General features: G+C 41.4%; 1 protein-coding gene across 4 annotated transcripts in view; it reads right to left on the bottom strand.

The window, feature by feature from the left end:
- The window catches only part of LOC128638563 (uncharacterized), a 431,654-nt gene that overhangs the window by 368,428 nt on the left and 45,809 nt on the right, over positions 1-17,417 (bottom strand). For all 4 annotated transcript variants that reach the window (XM_053690591.1, XM_053690590.1, XM_053690593.1 and 1 more), the window contains one exon: positions 15,059-15,270. In XM_053690591.1, coding sequence (XP_053546566.1) covers positions 15,059-15,270 — 212 coding nt within the window. The remainder of the gene's footprint in view (positions 1-15,058; positions 15,271-17,417) is intronic.

Below are 17,417 nucleotides of genomic sequence, written 5' to 3'. Positions count from 1 at the left end.
TGAACATACCTTACTAATTGCTTGTAGCAACACACAGTTCTCCACCCTGAAGATTTTCTTACACTACTTTCAGCAGCTGTGGGAACCATCATGGATCTTAGAAAACGTTTGCTAAGATCATCAACATCAGGGCAGAAAGATTCCTCACTCTCCCTGAGAAAAATAGTACTCACTGGCACTATTTGAAAATAAAAAACTTCTTGATTGAAGAAACTAAACTAACACCTCACTTTACCTCTTCCTATTACTATACAGGCAAAGAGAATGACTGGGGTGGAGGGAAGGGAGGAGCTATATATACAGCTCTGCTGTGGTGCTCTTTGCCACTTCCTGTTAGCAGGAGGTTAATATCCCACAAGTAAGGATGACATCCTTGGACTCGTCATATCTTGTAGAAGAAAGGGAGGTAGGAGATTTATCCCTACGACCGATAACAGAGAACCCTTGAAAAGATTCCCTGTGAAAGAAACCATAAAATCAATAGGCGATACTCTCTTCACATCCCTCTGACAAACACTGTACTCAGAAGAATTGGGCTTCAGAATGCTTAGAAGAGCTTATCATAGAAGAAATCATAAAAATCAAGCACAGACTTACTTCACCACACACTTTAAACAAGTTCAACCACTGTGGTGCTTTTCAAATCAATATTATTCATGCAGCAGTAGAAAAAGCACTCCTCCGGATTTGTAAATGCAAACATTTATTAAGTCTAAACGTTTTTGGGGTTGCCCCCATCCTCAGGTACTGTATCTGAGGACATGGGCAACTATGAAAACGTTTACTTCATAAATGTTTGCATTTATTTGCATAGGAAATTTATTTGCATAGGAAATTAGCACATCTAGGCAAGTATCCCCACTTGCTTTTCCCCAGAAATTCTTAATATACAATGTTACCAATGCACAAGAGAATTGTGGGTAATATATGCAAATTAGATATGCAAATTCTCAGTCTAACTAACTCCTACTGATGAGTTCCAAAAAGAACGAAACAGGCTTGTCTAGTGAGTGTTTTCTGGTTTGCAGTCAAAATCCTGTTAAAAGGATCGCTGTGTCAAAACAGTATTTTTGAAGCAAAAAAAAAAAAAAAAAGAATTTATGCTTACCTGATAAATTTCTTTCTTTTGCGAGTCCACGGATTCATCCTAACTTGTGGGATATTGTCCTTCCTGACTGGAAGTAGCAAAGAGCACCACAGCAGAGCTGTCTATATAGCTCCCCCCTTAACTCCACCCCCCCAGTCATTCGACCCAAGGCCAAGGAAGAAAAAGGAGAAACTATAAGGTGCAGAGGTGACTGAAGTTTACATAAAAAAAAAAAATACTATCTGTCTTGAATAGACAGGGCGGGCCGTGGACTCGGTACATCGCAAAAGAAAGAAATTCATCAGGTAAGCATAAATTCTGTTTTCTTTTGCAAGATGTACCGAGTCCACGGATTCATCCTAACTTGTGGGATACCAATACCAAAGCTTTAGGATACGGATGAAGGGAGGGAAAAGACAGGAACCTAAACGGAAGGCACCACTGCTTGCAAAACCTTTCTCCCAAAAATAGCCTCAGAAGAAGCAAAAGTATCAAATTTGGAAAATTTGGAAAAGGTATGAAGCGAATACCAAGTCGCAGCCTTACAAAGCTGTTCAACAGAAGCATCATTTTTAAAAGCCCATGTGGAAGCCACCGCTCTAGTGGAGTGAGCTGTAATTCTTTCAGGAGGCTGCAGTCTAGCAGTCTCATAAGCCAAACGGATGATGCTTTTCAGCCAAAAGGAAATAGAGGTAGCCGTAGCCTTTTGACCTCTACGCTTTCCAGCATAGACAACAAACAAAGAAGACGATTGGCGAAAATCTTTGGTTGCCTGCAAATAAAACTTCAAGGCACGAACCACGTCCCAGTTGTGCAACAGACGGTCCTTCTTAGAAGAAGGATTAGGACACAGAGAAGGAACAACAATTTCCCGATTGACATTCCTGTTAGAAAAAACCTTAGGGAGGAACCCAGGTTTGGTATGCAAAACCCCATTATCAGCATGGAAAACAAGATAAGGCGAGTCACATTGTAATGCAGATAGCTCAGAAACTCTTCGAGCTGAAGAGATAGCTACTAGAAACAGAACTTTCCAAGATAGAAGCTTAATATCTATGGAATGCATGGGTTCAAACGGAACCCCCTGAAGAACTTTAAGAACTAAATTGAGAAGCAACAGGTTTAAACACAGGCTTAATTCTAACTAAAGCCTGACAAAAAGCCCGAACGTCTGGGACATCTGCCAGATGCTTGTGCAACAGAATAGACAAAGCAGATATCTGTCCCTTTAAGGAACTAGCGAACAATCCTTTCTCCAATCCTTCTTGGAGAAAAGACAAAATCCTAGAAATCCTGATCTTACTCCATGAGTAGCCTTTGGATTCACACCAAAAAAAGATATTTACGCCATATCTTATGATAGATCTTCCTGGTGACAGGCTTTCGAGCCTGAATCAAGGTATCTATGACCGACTCAGAGAAACCCCGCTTTGATAAAATGAAGTGTTCAATCTCCAAGCAGTCAGTTGCAGAGAAATTAGATTTAGATGCTTGAATGGACCTTGAATCAAAAGGTCCCATCTCAGTGATAGAGTCCATGGTGGCAGAGATGACATGTCCACCAGGTCTGCATACCAAGTCCTGCGTGGCCACGCAGGCGCTATCAAAATCACTGAAGCTCTCTCCTGTTTGATTCTGGCAATCAGACGCGGAAGGAGAGGGAATGGTGGAAACACATAAGCCAGGTTGAACGACCAGGGTACTGCTAGAGCAACTATCAGTACTGCCTGAGGATCCCTTGACCTGGATCCGTAACAAGGAAGTTTGGTGTTCTGACGAGACGCCATCAGATCCAATTTTGGTGTGCCCCATAGCTGAACCAGTTGAGCAAACACCTCCGGATGGAGCTCCCACTCCCCGGATGTAAAGTCTGACGACTTAGAAAATCTGCCTCCCAGTTCTCCACCACTGGGATATAGATCGTTGATAGATGGCAAGAGTGAGTCTCTGCCCATCGGATTTATCCTGGAAACTTCTATCATCGCCAAGGAACTCCTTGTTCCGCCCTGATGATTGATATAAGCTACAGTCGTGATGTTGTCCGACTGAAACCTGATGAATCCGGCCGAAGCGAGCTGAGGCCACGCCTGAAGAGCATTGAATATCGCTCTTAATTCCAGAATATTTATCGGTAGGAGGGCCTCCTCCTGAGTCCACAATCCCTGTGCTTTCAGGGAATTCCAGACTGCACCCCAGCCCAGTAGGCTGGCGTCTGTTGTCACAATAACCCACGCTGGCCTGCGGAAACACATTCCCCTGGACAGGTGATCCTGTGACAACCACCAAAGAAGAGAGTCTCTGGTCTCTTGATCCAGATTTATCTGAGGAGATAAAATCTGCATAATCCCCATTCCACTGTTTGAGCATGCATAGTTGCCGCTACCATAAGTCCGATTACCTCCATACACTGAGCCACTGACGGCCGAGGAATGGAATGAAGAGCTCGGCAGGTGGTTAAAATCTTTGATTTCCTGACCTTCGTCAGAAATATTTTCATGTCCACCGAATCTATCAAAGTACCCAGGAATGGAACTCTTGTGAGAGGAATAGAACTTTTTTTTCACGTTCACCTTCCACCCATGAGATATTAGAAAGGTCAACACTAAGTCCGTGTGAGACTTGGCAAGTTGGAAAGTCGACGCTTGAATTAAGATGTCGTCTAGATAAGGCGCCACTGCTATGCCCCTCGGCCTTAGGACCGCCAGAAGGGACCCTAGCACCTTTGTGAAGATTCTTGGCGCCGTGGCCAACCCGAAGGGAAGAGCCACAAACTGGTAATGCCTGTCCAGAAAGGCAAACCTGAGGAACTGGTGATGATCTTTGTGGATAGGAATGTGTAGATACGCATCCTTTAGATCCACGGTAGTCATATATTGACCCTCCTGGATCATTGGTAAAATAGTCTGAATGGTCTCCATCTTGAAGGATGGAACTCTTACGAATTGGTTTAGGACCTTGAGATCTAGAATTGGTCTGAAGGTTCCCTCTTTTTTGGGAACCACAAACAGATTGGAGTAGAAACCTTGCCCCTGTTCTGTTTTCGGAACTGGGCAGATCACTCCCATGGTAAAAAGGTCTTCTACACAGCGTAAGAATGCCTCTCTTTTTGTCTGGTTTACAGACAATTGAGAAAGATGGAACCTCCCCCTTGGAGGAGAATCTTTGAAATCTAGGAGATACCCCTGGGTTACAATTTCTACGGCCCAGGAGTCCTGAACATCTCTTGCCCAGGCCTGAGCAAAGAGAGAAAGTCTGCCCCCTACTTGATCCGGTCCTGGATCAGGGGCTACCCCTTCATGCTGTCTTAGTGGCAGCAGCAGGCTTTTTGGCCTGTTTACCCTTGTTCCAAGCCTGGTTAGGTCTCCAGGTTGGCTTGGATTGAGCAAAGTTCCGCACTTACTTTGCAGCAGGGGAAGAGGAAGCGGGACCACCATTGAAGTTTCGAAAGGAACGAAAATTATTTTGTTTGGTCCTTGTCTTTTTTAACTTATCTTGAGGGAGGGCATGAACCTTCCCTCCAGTGAGGTCTGAAATGATCTCTTTCAGTGCAGGCCCGAATAGGGTCTTACCTTTGAAAGGGATGGTCAAAAGCATAGATTTAGATGACACCAGCTGACCAGGACTTAAGCCATAACGCTCTTTGCGCTAAAATGGCAAAACCTGAATTATTTGCCGCTAACTTAGCAAGATGAAAAGCGGCGTCTGTAATAAAATTAAGGGCCTTAATTCTGTCCAAAATATCATCTAGTGGGGTCTCCATCTGAAGAGCCTCTTCTAGAGCCTCAAACCAAAAAGCAGCTGCAGAACAATGCACGCTATAGGTTGAAGAAGTAAACCCTGATGAACAAAAATTTTCTTTAGGAGACCCTCTAACTTTTTATCCATAACATCAATGAAAGCACAACTGTCTTCAATAGGTATAGTTGTACGCTTAGCCAGAGTAGAAATAGCTCCCTCCACCTTAGGGACCGTCTGCCATGAGTCCTTTATGGTGTCAGAAATGGGGAACATTTTCTTAAAAACAGGAGGGGGAGCGAACGGAATACCTGGTCTATCCCACTCCTTAGTAACAATGTCCGAAATCCTCTTAGGGACCGGAAAAACATCAGTGTAAACAGGAACCTCTAAATATTTGTCCATTTTACACAATTTCTCTGGAACGACAATAGGGTCCCAATCATCCAGAGTAGCTAAAACCTCCCTGAGCAATAAACGGAGGTGCTCTAGCTTAAATTTAAATGCCGTCATATCTCAATCTGTCTGAGGGAACATCTTTCCTGAATCAGAAATCTCTCCATCACACAGCAAATCCCTCATCCCTACCTCAGAACATTGTGAGGGAATATCGGATGCGGCTACTAAAGCATCAGAAGGCTCAGCATTTGTTCTTAACCCAGAGCTACTGCGCTTCCCTTGCAACCCTGGCAGTTTAGATAAAACCTCTAAGGGTAGTATTCATAACTGAAGCCATATCTTGCAAGGTGAAAGAATTAGACGCACTAGAAGTACTTGGCAACGCTAGTGCGGGCGTAACTGGTTGTGACACTTGGGGAGAACTAGATGGCGAAACCTGATTTCCTTCTGTCTGAGAATCATTTAATGCCAAATTCTTATAAGTCAAAATATGCTGTTTGCAATTTATAGACATATCAGTACAATTGGGACACATTCTTAGAGGGGGTTCCACAATGGCTTCTAAACAAATTGAACAATGAGTTTCCCTGTGTATCAGACATGTTTAACAGTCTAGTAATGAAGCAAGCAAGCTTGGAAAACACTTTATTTAATGAAAAAAAAACACAATTTGCAAAAACGGTACTGTACCTTTAAGAGAAAAAAAAGGCATACACAAACTACAAAACAGGTTAAAATTGCTTCAAAAATTCTAACAGTGTACCCACTAAGCTTTAGAAGGATTGCACCACAAGTAAAAAAGCAATAGACCCCCCAAATGAAAAAAACAGAATTTATGCTTACCTGATAAATTACTTTCTCCAACGGTGTGTCCGGTCCACGGCGTCATCCATTACTTGTGGGATATTCTCCTCCCCTACAGGGAAAGGCAAGGAGAGCACACAGCAAGAGCTGTCCATATAGCTCCCCCTCTGGCTCCGCCCCCCAGTCATTCGACCGACGGTTAGGAGAAAAAGGAGAAACTATAGGGTGCCGTGGTGACTAGTGTATAAAGAAAAAGAAAAAATTTTCAAACCTGATTAAAAAACCAGGGCGGGCCGTGGACCGGACACACCATTTGAGAAAGTAATTTATCAGGTAAGCATAAATTCTGTTTTCTCCAACATTGGTGTGTCCGGTCCACGGCGTCACCAATTACTTGTGGGAACCGATACCAAAGCTTTAGGACACTGATGAAGGGAGGGAGCAAATCAGGTTACCTAAACAGAAGGCACCACGGCTTGCAAAACCTTTCTCCCAAAAACAGCCTCCGAAGAAGCAAAAATATCAAATTTGTAAAATTTGGCAAAAGTGTGCAGAGAAGACCAAGTCGCTGCCTTACATATCTGATTAACAGAAGCCTCGTTCTTGAAGGCCCATGTGGAAGCCACAGCCCTAGTGGAGTGAGCTGTGATTCGTTCAGGCAGTCTCATAAGCCAATCGGATAATGCTTTTCAGCCAGAAAGAAAGAGAGGTAGCAATAGCTTTTTGTCCTCTCCTCTTACCAGAATAAACGACAAACAAAGATGAAGTCTGTCTGAAATTCTTTGTTGCATCTAAATAGAACTTTAAAGCACGGACTACATCTAAATTGTGTAACAAACGTTCCTTCTTTGAAACTGGATTCGGGCACAGAGAAGGAACAACTATTTCCTGGTTAATATTCTTGTTGGAAACAACTTTTGGAAGAAAACAAGGCTTGGTACGCAAAATAACCTTATCTGAATGGAACACCAGATAGGGTGGATCACACTGCAAAGCAGATAATTCAGAAACTCTTCTAGCAGAAGAAATAGCAACCAAAAACAGAACTTTCCAAGATAGCAACTTGATATCTATGGAATGTAAGGGTTCAAACGGAACCCCCTGAAGAACTGAAAGAACTAAATTTAGACTCCAAGGAGGAGTCAAGGGTCTGTAAACAGGTTTGATTCTGACCAAAGCCTGTACAAAAGCTTGTACCTCTGGCACAGCTGCCAGTCGTTTGTATAACAAGACAGATAAAGCAGAAATCTGTCCTTTTAGAGAACTCGCTGACAATCCCTTATCCAAACCTTCTTGGAGAAAGGAGAGGATCTTAGGAATTTTAATCTTACTCCAGGAGAATCCCTTGGATTCCCACCAACAGATATATCTTTTCCATATTTTATGGTAAATCTTTCTAGACACAGGTTTTCTGGATCTATCACTGAATCTGAAAACCCACGCTTGGATAAAATCAAACGTTCAATTTCCAAGCAGTCAGCTGCAGAGAAATTAGATTTGGATGTTCGAATGGACCTTGTACTAGAAGATCCTGTCTCAAAGGTAGCTTCCATGGTGGAGCCAATGACATATTCACCAGGTCTGCATACCAAGTCCTGGGCGGCCACGCAGGAGCTATCAGAATCACTGAGGCCTTCTCCTGTTTGATCCTGGCTACAAGCCTGGGAAGGAGAGGGAACGGTGGAAACGCATAAGCTAGGTTGAACGACCAAGGCGCCACTAATGCATCCACTAGAGTGGCCTTGGGATCCCTGGATCTGGACCCTTAGCAAGGAACCTTGAAGTTCTTACGAGACGCCATCAGATCCATGTCTGGAATGCCCCATAATTGAGTCAACTGGGCAAACACCTCCGGGTGGAGTTCCCACTCCCCCGGATAGAAAATCTGACGACTCAGATAATCCGCCTCCCAGTTGTCTACTCCTGGGATGTGGATTGCAGATAGGTGGCAGGAGTGATCCTCCGCCCATTTGATGATCTTGGATACCTCTCTCATCGCCAAGGAACTCCTTGTTCCTCCCTGATGGTTGATGTAAGCTACAGTCGTCATGTTATCTGACTGGAATCTTATGTATCCGGCCTTCGCTAGATGAGGCCAAGCCCGGAGAGCATTGAAAATTGCTCTCAGTTCCAGGATGTTGATCGTGAGAAGAGACTCTTCCCGAGACCATAAACCCTGAGTTTTCAGGGAATCCCAGACCGCGCCCCAGCCTGATAGACTGGCATCGGTCGTGACAATGACCCACTTTGGTCTGCAGAAACTCATTCTCTGAGACAGGTGATCCTGTCAACTGGAGCATGCACAGTTGTAATGGTCTTAGATGAATTCGAGCAAAAGAAACTATGTCCATTGCTGCAACCATCAACCCTACTACTTCCATGCACTGAGCTATGGAAGGCTGCAGAATAGAGAGAAGAACTTGACAAGCGTTTAGAAGCTTTGACTTTCTGACTTCTGTCAGGAAGATCTTCATTTCAAAAGAATCTATTATTGTTCCCAAAAAGGGAAGTCTTGTCGATGGAGACAGGGAACTCTTTTCTACGTTCACCTTCCACCCGTGAGATCTGAGAAAGGCTAGAACAATGTCTGTATGAGCCTTTGCCTTGGAAAGAGACGACGCTTGAATTAGAATGTCGTCCAGATAAGGTGCCACTGCAATGCCCCTTGGTCTTAGAACCGCTAGAAGGGACCCGAGCACCTTTGTGAAAATTCTGGGAGCAGTGGCTAGTCCGAATGGGAGAGCCACGAACTGATAATGTTTGTCCAGAAAGGCGAACCTTAGGAACTGATGATGATCTTTGTGGATAGGAATATGTAGATACGCATCCTTTAAATCCACGGTAGTCATATATTGACCCTCCTGGATTGTAGGTAAAATTGTTCGAATGGTTTCCATTTTGAACGATGGAACTCTGAGAAATTTGTTTAGAATTTTTAAATCCAGAATTGGTCTGAAAGTTCCCTCTTCTTTGGGAACTACAAACAGATTTGAGTAAAAACCCCTGACCTTGTTCCACAGTTGGAACTGGGTGTATCACTCCCATCTTTAACAGGTCTTCTACACAATGTAAGAATCCCTGTCTACTTATTTGGTTTGAAGATAAGTGAGAAATGTGGAACCTTCCCCTTGGGGGTAGTTCCTTGAATTCTAGAAGATAACCCTGAGAGACTATTTCTAGTGTCCAGGGATCCTGAACATCTCTTGCCCAAGCCTGAGCAAAGAGAGAGAGTCTGTCCCCTACTAGATCCGGTCCCGGATCGGGGGCTACCCCTTCATGCTGTCTTGGTAGCAGCAGCAGGCTTCTTGACCTGTTTACCCTTATTCCAGCCTTGCATTGGTTTCCAAGCTGGTTTAGTCTGGGAAGCGTTACCCTCTTGTCTAGAGGCTGCCGAGTTAGAAGCCAGTCCGTTCCTGAAATTGCGAAAGGAACGAAAATTGGACTTATTCTTAGCCTTGAAAGGCCTATCCTGTGGGAGGGTATGGCCCTTTTCCCCCAGTGATGTCTGAAATAATTTCTTTCAATTCTGGCCCAAAAAGGGTCTTACCTTTGAAAGGGATATTAAGCAATTTTGTCTTGGAAGATACATCCGCCGACCAAGACTTTAGCCAGAGCGCTCTGCGCGCCACAATTGCAAACCCTGAATTTTTCGCCGCTAATCTCGCTAACTGCAAAGCGGCGTCTAAAATAAAGGAATTAGCTAACTTAAGTGCGTGAATTCTGTCCATGACTTCCTCATACGGAGTCTCCCTACTGAGCGACTTTTCCAGTTCCTCGAACCAGAACCACGCCACTGTAGTGACAGGAATAATGCACGAAATAGGTTGAAGGAGGTAACCTTGCTGTACAAAAATCTTTTTAAGCAAACCCTCCAATTTTTTATCCATAGGATCTTTGAAAACACAATTGTCCTCAATGGGAATGGTCGTGCGTTTGGCTAGTGTAGAAACCGCCCCCTCAACCTTAGGGACTGTTTGCCATATGTCCTTCCTGGGGTCGACCATAGGGAACAATTTCTTAAATATAGGAGGAGGGACAAAAGGTATGCCTGGCTTCTCCCACTCCTTATTCACTATGTCCGCCACCCGTTTAGGTATCGGAAAGGCATCAGGGTGCACCGGGACCTCTAGGAACTTGTCCATCTTGCACAAGTTTTCTGGGATGACCAGATTGTCACAATCATCCAGAGTAGATAGCACCTCCTTAAGTAATGCGCGGAGATGCTCTGATTTAAATGTCACAACATCAGGTTCTGCCTGCTGAGAAATTCTTCCTGTATCAGAAATTTCTCCATCTGAGAAACCCTCCCTCACTGCCACTTCAGACTGGTGTGAGGGTATGACAGAAAAATTATCATCAGCGCCCTCCTGCTCTACAGTGTTTAAAACAGAGCAATCGCGCTTTCTCTGAAATGCTGGCATTTTGGATAAAATATTAACTATGGAGTTATCCATTACTGCCGTCAATTGTTGCATAGTAACAAGCATTGGCGCGCTAGAAGTACTAGGGGTCGCCTGCACGGGCATAACTGGTATAGACACAGAAGGAGAAGATGTAGAACTATCTCTACTTTCTTCATCTGAGGAATCATCCTGGGCAACCTTACAATTTGTGACAATACTGTCCTTACTGTGTTTGGACGCTATGGCACAATTATCACATATATTTGAAGGGGGAACCACATTGGCTTCCATACATACAGAACATGATCTATCAGAAGGTACAGACATGTTAAACAGGCTTAAACTGGTTAATAAAGTACAAAAACCGTTTTAAAACAAAACCGTTACTGTCTCTTTAAATGTTAAACAGGGCACACTTTATTACTGAACATGTGAAAAACTATGAAGGAATTGTCCAATCTTTACCAAATTTTCACCACAGTGTCTTAATGCATTCAAAGTATTGCACCCCAATTTTCAAAAAAAATTTTAAAATGTGGAAACTGGAGCCGTTTGCAATTTTAACCCCACTACAGTCCCAGCCACAGCCTTTGTTGTGACTTCAACTATCCCAGGGGGGTATTTCAAGCTTTCTAGGAACTTTTTCAGTGGACACCAGACCCTCTCACATGCATCTGCATGCACTGAACTTAAAAGAAACTGTGCAATAATGGCGCGAAAATAAGTCTCTGCCTAATACAGTGAAAGGCCCTTCCTGACTGGGAAGGTGTCTTAACTAGTGCCTGGCGATAAAAAACGTTCCCCAAATAATAAAAGTGTGAAATCCACTTCAAACTTTAAATAAAAACTTAAATAAACAATCGATTTAGCCCTTAAGAGTGTCCACCAGTTAATAGCCCATAATAAGCCCTTTATTCTTTCTAAGTCTAAGAAAATTGCTTACCGATCCCCATGAGGGAAAAATGACAGCCTTCCAGCATTACACAGTCTTGTTAGAAAAAGGCTAGTCATACCTTGAGCAGAAAAGTCTGCAAACTGTTCCCCCCAACTGAAGTTCTCTCATCTCAACAGTCCTGTGTGGGAACAGCAATCGATTTTAGTTACTGCTGCTAAAATCATACTCCTCTTTTAAACAGAACTCTTCATCTCTTTCTGTTTCAGAGTAAATAGTACATACCAGCACTATTTTAAAATAACAAACTCTTGATAGAAGAAATAAAAAACTACAACTAACACCACAAACTCCTCACCATCCCCGTGGAGATGCTACTTGTTCAGAGCGGCAAGGAGAATGACTGGGGGCGGAGCCAGAGGGGGAGCTATATGGACAGCTCTTGCTGTGTGCTCTCCTTGCCTTTCCCTGTAGGGGAGGAGAATATCCCACAAGTAATGGATGACGCCGTGGACCGGACACACCAATGTTGGAGAAAAACTGATTGATAATTGTCAAACCGCTTAAAAACCCCTAAAGCACCTTGCCACAGCTCTGCTGTGGCCCTACCTGCCCGTAGGAAGCGATAATATGGGGTTTAAAGCTTCAATTAGTCCCTCAGAAGACTCTCAGGACCTCAGGAGAAGTTACTTGCTGCTTGTAAATGTAGGCCCCGCCAACCTCACTCGATGTTGCTGAGGCCTACACAAAACTAACAAACCCTGCCTGAAAGCCATGTGGGTTATAAACAACCCCAAAGAACCCTCAAGCAAATTTCCCATAAAACAGAAAACGTTACTCCCAGACACAAAAACGTTTGTCCCAAATTCACATAAACTGAGTGCCCACAAAAAATTAACCCTTTATGCAAGCTAGTAAAAACTTCTAATAACACTAGGATTACTGCTTCCCCTTCCCCTAATGGGGACACTGTCAGCCTTTCTGAGTTAACACAGTCTCTGCAGAAAATATGACTGAAAATACCTCATTGCTGTATAGCAAGAAACCATTCCTCACACTGAAGTTTTCCTGTACTCCTCAGCTCATGTGGGAACAGCAGTGGACGTTAGTTACAAATGCTAAGATCATCATCCTCCAGGCAGAAATCTTCATCTATGTCCTGCCTGAGAGTAAATAGTACAACACCAGTACCATTTAAAAATAACAAACACTTGATTGAAGATAAAATAAAACAGTTTAACACCTCTTCTCTTTACCCTTCCTGCTTAGAGCCAGCAAAGAGAATGACTGGGGGTGGAGTTAAGGGGGGAGCTATATAGACAGCTCTGCTGTGGTTCTCTCTTTGCTACTTCCTGTCAGGAAGGACAATATCCCACAAGTTAGGATGAATCCGTGGACTCGGTACATCTTGCAAAAGAAACTGAGAATTTGCATATCTAATATGCATATCTTACCCACAATTCTCTTGTGCATTGGTAACATTGTATATTAAGAATTTCTGGGGAAAAGCAAGCGGGGATACTTGCCTAGATTTGCTAATTCCCTATGCAAATATTTACATTGATTTAATTTTGTGACATGGAGGATTTTAATTTCAGTTTTTTATCTCCCCCCATAATTTTAATGGATTATATATATATATATATATATATACATATATATATATATATATACACACACACATATACACATATATATATATATATATATATATATATATATATATATATATATATATATATACACATATATATATATATATATATATATATATATATATATATATATATATATATATATATATATACACACATACACAAAACATGGAAGGGGACTACACTCCTAGACCGGACCGGGTACACATCCCATGACCCTGCAACATTCTCAGCCCTGGGTGCTCACTGGCACTCACAAGAAGCTGTGCTGTCCCCAGAGTCACAGTCTGTGTGTTGTATTAATTTGTTTTGTAATTTCCCCTATGGTTCTTGCACCCAGACCTGTCTGGGGTTAACTGCATGTGACTTTGGGGACAGCACAGCTTCTTGCGAATGCCAGTGAGCACCCAGTGATGAGCATGTTGCAGGGTCATGGGATGTGTACCCGGTCCGGTCTAGGAGTGCAGTCTCCTTCCGTGTTTTGTATATGGCTGGGGTGATTGCATAAGCCTGTGCACCCTTCACTTGTTCCCAGTTTGTTTGGATTGAGAGCTTGCATTGTATGGCTGTTTTAGGGTCCCAGCTTTTTGGAAAGGACCTTGACGTGGTATCTGGGCTTGTCCCATTTGGCCAGATGCGGTAACTAACCTTTCCATTTTTGCTTTTAATCTTAGCTGAGAGCTTGCTAGTGAGTGCAGGGTTTTCTCTGTGATATATATATTCTGAATCATAAAAGTTTATTTTGACTTTAGTGTCCTTTTAAGTGTATAGGTTTGTCCACCGGTGGAAATAACTATTTATTTTATTAAAGTATATATCCTGATAATGTGTATTAATCAGTTTTTTATTGCATTTAAAAGGACATGAAACTCACTTTTTTTCTTTCATGATTTAGAAAGAGCATGCAATTTTAAACAACTTTTCAATTTACTGCTATCATCCAATTTGCTTCAGTCTCTTTATTTCCTTAGTTTAAAAGCATCACCTAGATTGCAAGTTCCCACGGGAATAGGGCCCTCACCCCCCCCCCCCTGTATTTGTTTGTTAAATTTTGTCATATTGTAATGTTTCACCGTTGTACTTTTATCTCTGTACCCATAACTAAATAGGCTCAATAGCTGCTGATTGTCGGCTGTACATAGATGCCTCGTGTGATTGGCTCACCCATGTATATTATTGTTTCTTCAACAAAGGATATATTTCTTTTATGGATTTAGATAAATCATACACATTACTTCTAGTATCTCATTTGTATTCTATTTGCATCCTTTGTTGAAAAACATACCTCGATAGGCTCAGAAGCAGCAATGCACTACTGGGAGCTTGCTACTGATTGGTGGCTTCACATATATGCCTTGTCATTGGCTCACCCACTGTGTTCAACTAGCTCCCTGCAGTGTTCTACTGCTCCTCCAACAAAAGATACCAAAAAGAATGAAGCAAATTTGATGACAGAAGTAAACTGGAAAATTGGACGGTATAACTGTATGCTATATCTGAAGCATTAAAGAAACATTTTAGTTTTCATGTCCCTTTAAAGGGATAATAAAGTCCAAATAAAACTTTCATGATTCAGATAGGGCATGTCATTTCATCTATCATAAAATTTGTTTTGTTTTCTTGGTATTCTTAGTTGAAAGCTAAACCTAGGCTCATATGCCAATTTCTAAGCCCTCGAAGGCCACCTCTTTTCTGAATGCATTTGACAGTTTTTCACAGCTAGAGGGTGTTAGTTCATGTGTTTCATATAGATAACATTGTGCTCACGCATGTGGACTTATTTAAGAGCCAGCACTAATTGCCTGAAATTCAAGATTGTCAAAAGATCTAAGATAAGGGGGCAGTCAGCAGAAGCTTAGATACAAGGTAATCACAGAGGTAAAAAGTATAACTCTATAACAGTGTTGGGTATGCAAAACTGGGGAATGGTAAATAAAAGGGATTATTTAAGTTTTTAAACAATAACATTTTTGGTGTTTACTATCCCCTTAAGTGTAATGAATTTAATTAAAATACTATTCCATTTTTTCCTAAAATGCACTGTTACACAGCTTTCCAGCAAGATATATTTTACAAAATGTACCTTGTATAAGTGCTGCATCCCAGGCTTACTGTGTCAAACTTCAAGGACTGAATGAGCTCTTGACTCATATTGTCATCGTTCAGTGGCACCGAGCTCCGAATGATAAACATTATTCTGTTTTCTACACACCATCTGGTGAAAAATAACTGAAATTCATCCCAACTAGAGAATTCCATATGTTCCAGTCCATTTGTTTCTCTCTCTTCGTGGGTCTAAAGAATAAAAACAAGTGTATTACTACGTAGTGCATAGACATTATAAAAGGTAACGGCTATGAATTTAAGCAAATAAATAAACATCTTCAGTGGTATGATCATGTCCATTTTTAAGATTTTAGAGAACAGGTGATCAACTTTAGCATTTTTAGTCTCTTTTCTCTAACAAAATAAAAGCACCCATATAACTTTCAGAGTTGTGTATTCATATGCAGTCAAAGCACAGCAAGGTTTATCATAATTTTTAAAAGCTTTAGCAGCAAAATTGTCAATACATGTTAATTACAAACGTTATCTTCTTTGAATGCTTTATTTATATGCATTATATTGGTGTATAATGTCCCTTTAAAGTGCCATAAAACAGGTTGAGATTTGTTCATATCCTAAAAGGGCTAATTAATTAAAAAGTTTGCATTAAAAAAAAATTGTTTAAAAATTGCTGGCAAGTATTTAAACATTTTCAATAATAAGCAAAACGTATATACTTATATAGCCATGCTGTCTGGAGCACTGTGCTCCAACCCCCTTATCAGTGTTTAGACATAGGTATTGTATTTCAACTGAGTTCACAGCTTCTAGGCATGCTCCAGCAGATAATGCCTATGCACTTTTGTATTCTACCAAAACAACAATAGATATAGATACAGCCATAGAAGGAAATGTGTGTGGGGGGGGGGGGGGGAGTTAGAGCTATACAATTCGGAAACTTAAATGAAAGGGTTAATGGTGAAGCACTGCAGTATAAATTTGCAGGTAAAGTAATTAAAGTACATATTATATTTTGTCTATCTCAACTTGTTTTATGTCCCTTTAAGTCAGTGCTTGACGAATATGTTCAAAAATTAGGAGCCAGTAAGAATATTTAGGAGCCAGACAGTTGGATTTGTATATAGATATATGGAGAATAACCCAAAAAGTTAGGAGCCAGGGGTAAAATTCTAGGAGCCAGTGGCTCCCAGGCTCCTGAGTTTGTCAAGCCCTGCTTTAAGTCAAAATTAAACATTCATGATTCAGACAGCACATGCATTTTTAAGCAAATTTTCTATTTACTTTAATTATCAATTTTGCTTTGTATCCTTTGTTGATGGGTAAATTTACGTAAAGACTGATAGGAACGAGCACATCTTCAGCATTTTAAGGCAGCAGTGTTTGTAACTATGTATAATATTGCTATAAAAACTTTATTGCATACACAACTACCAGATGGCTAAATACAAATGCATGCTCCTGAGCTCACCTAGGATTATTCTAACAGAGGATACTATAAAAACTAAGCAAAACTGATAATAGAAGCAAAATGAAAGGTTCTTTAAAATCGTGTGCTCTATAGAATCAATTTAAGTTTAATTTGGGCTTAACTGTCCCTTTAAGTATCCACCCTTTAGCAATGGATGTAGCTAAAACCTGAACTCACAGGCCCTGATATTCAAAACCTCTCTGCTCAGGTTAGATAATCTAAAATGATCCTCCAGCACTGCAAGATCACTAGTGAAATATTCAAAAGAGCAAATTTTGCTTTGCTTTGCTTCTCCAAGGGGTGTTCCCTGCATTTCTGTATGTGACAGAGAGACAAGCCCAGTGCAATATAGCACTGCATGACATGACAGTTCTGTTGCATGTACACTTTGTGCTTTGTATTTTATATCAATTTACACTTCAGATTCAATATTATTACATTTAAAAACTACACTTTATGTTTTGTATACAGCACTGTATTTAGGATTGAGATTTTTAAAATTCTGATTATGCCTTTACAACAAATTAGGCTCATAGTGTGTGTGTGTTTTATTAATTAGATTGTACTTTAAATGTCTTATTTCAAATAAACCTGGAAAAACTGTCAGCTTTAGTTTCCCAGAGAGCATTATTACTTTCTATGGGTAAGAAAATCAAACATTCTCTAGTTTGGAGAGAGAATATATTGATGACTTCACAGGGGCAGAAATCACTGAATTTTCGAAGAAAAGAGGAACCTGGAAATCCCAGAGATATCCGAGATGCCTTCCATAGAAAGCAATGAAGCTCTCTGGGATACAAAATTTCCCATGGGAGAGAGAAGGTTACTGCAGAACCCCCTGGGGCTAATATAAAGACTCCATTTGCATCGAATCCAAATTAAACTGAAATGTTTTCACTACAATTTA

This window comes from Bombina bombina, chromosome 8, assembly GCF_027579735.1.
Source record: "Bombina bombina isolate aBomBom1 chromosome 8, aBomBom1.pri, whole genome shotgun sequence".
NCBI classification, from domain to species: domain Eukaryota; kingdom Metazoa; phylum Chordata; class Amphibia; order Anura; family Bombinatoridae; genus Bombina; species Bombina bombina.
The sequence above is the reverse complement of the archived record's forward strand: the minus strand, read 5'-3'. Positions and strand labels throughout refer to the sequence as shown.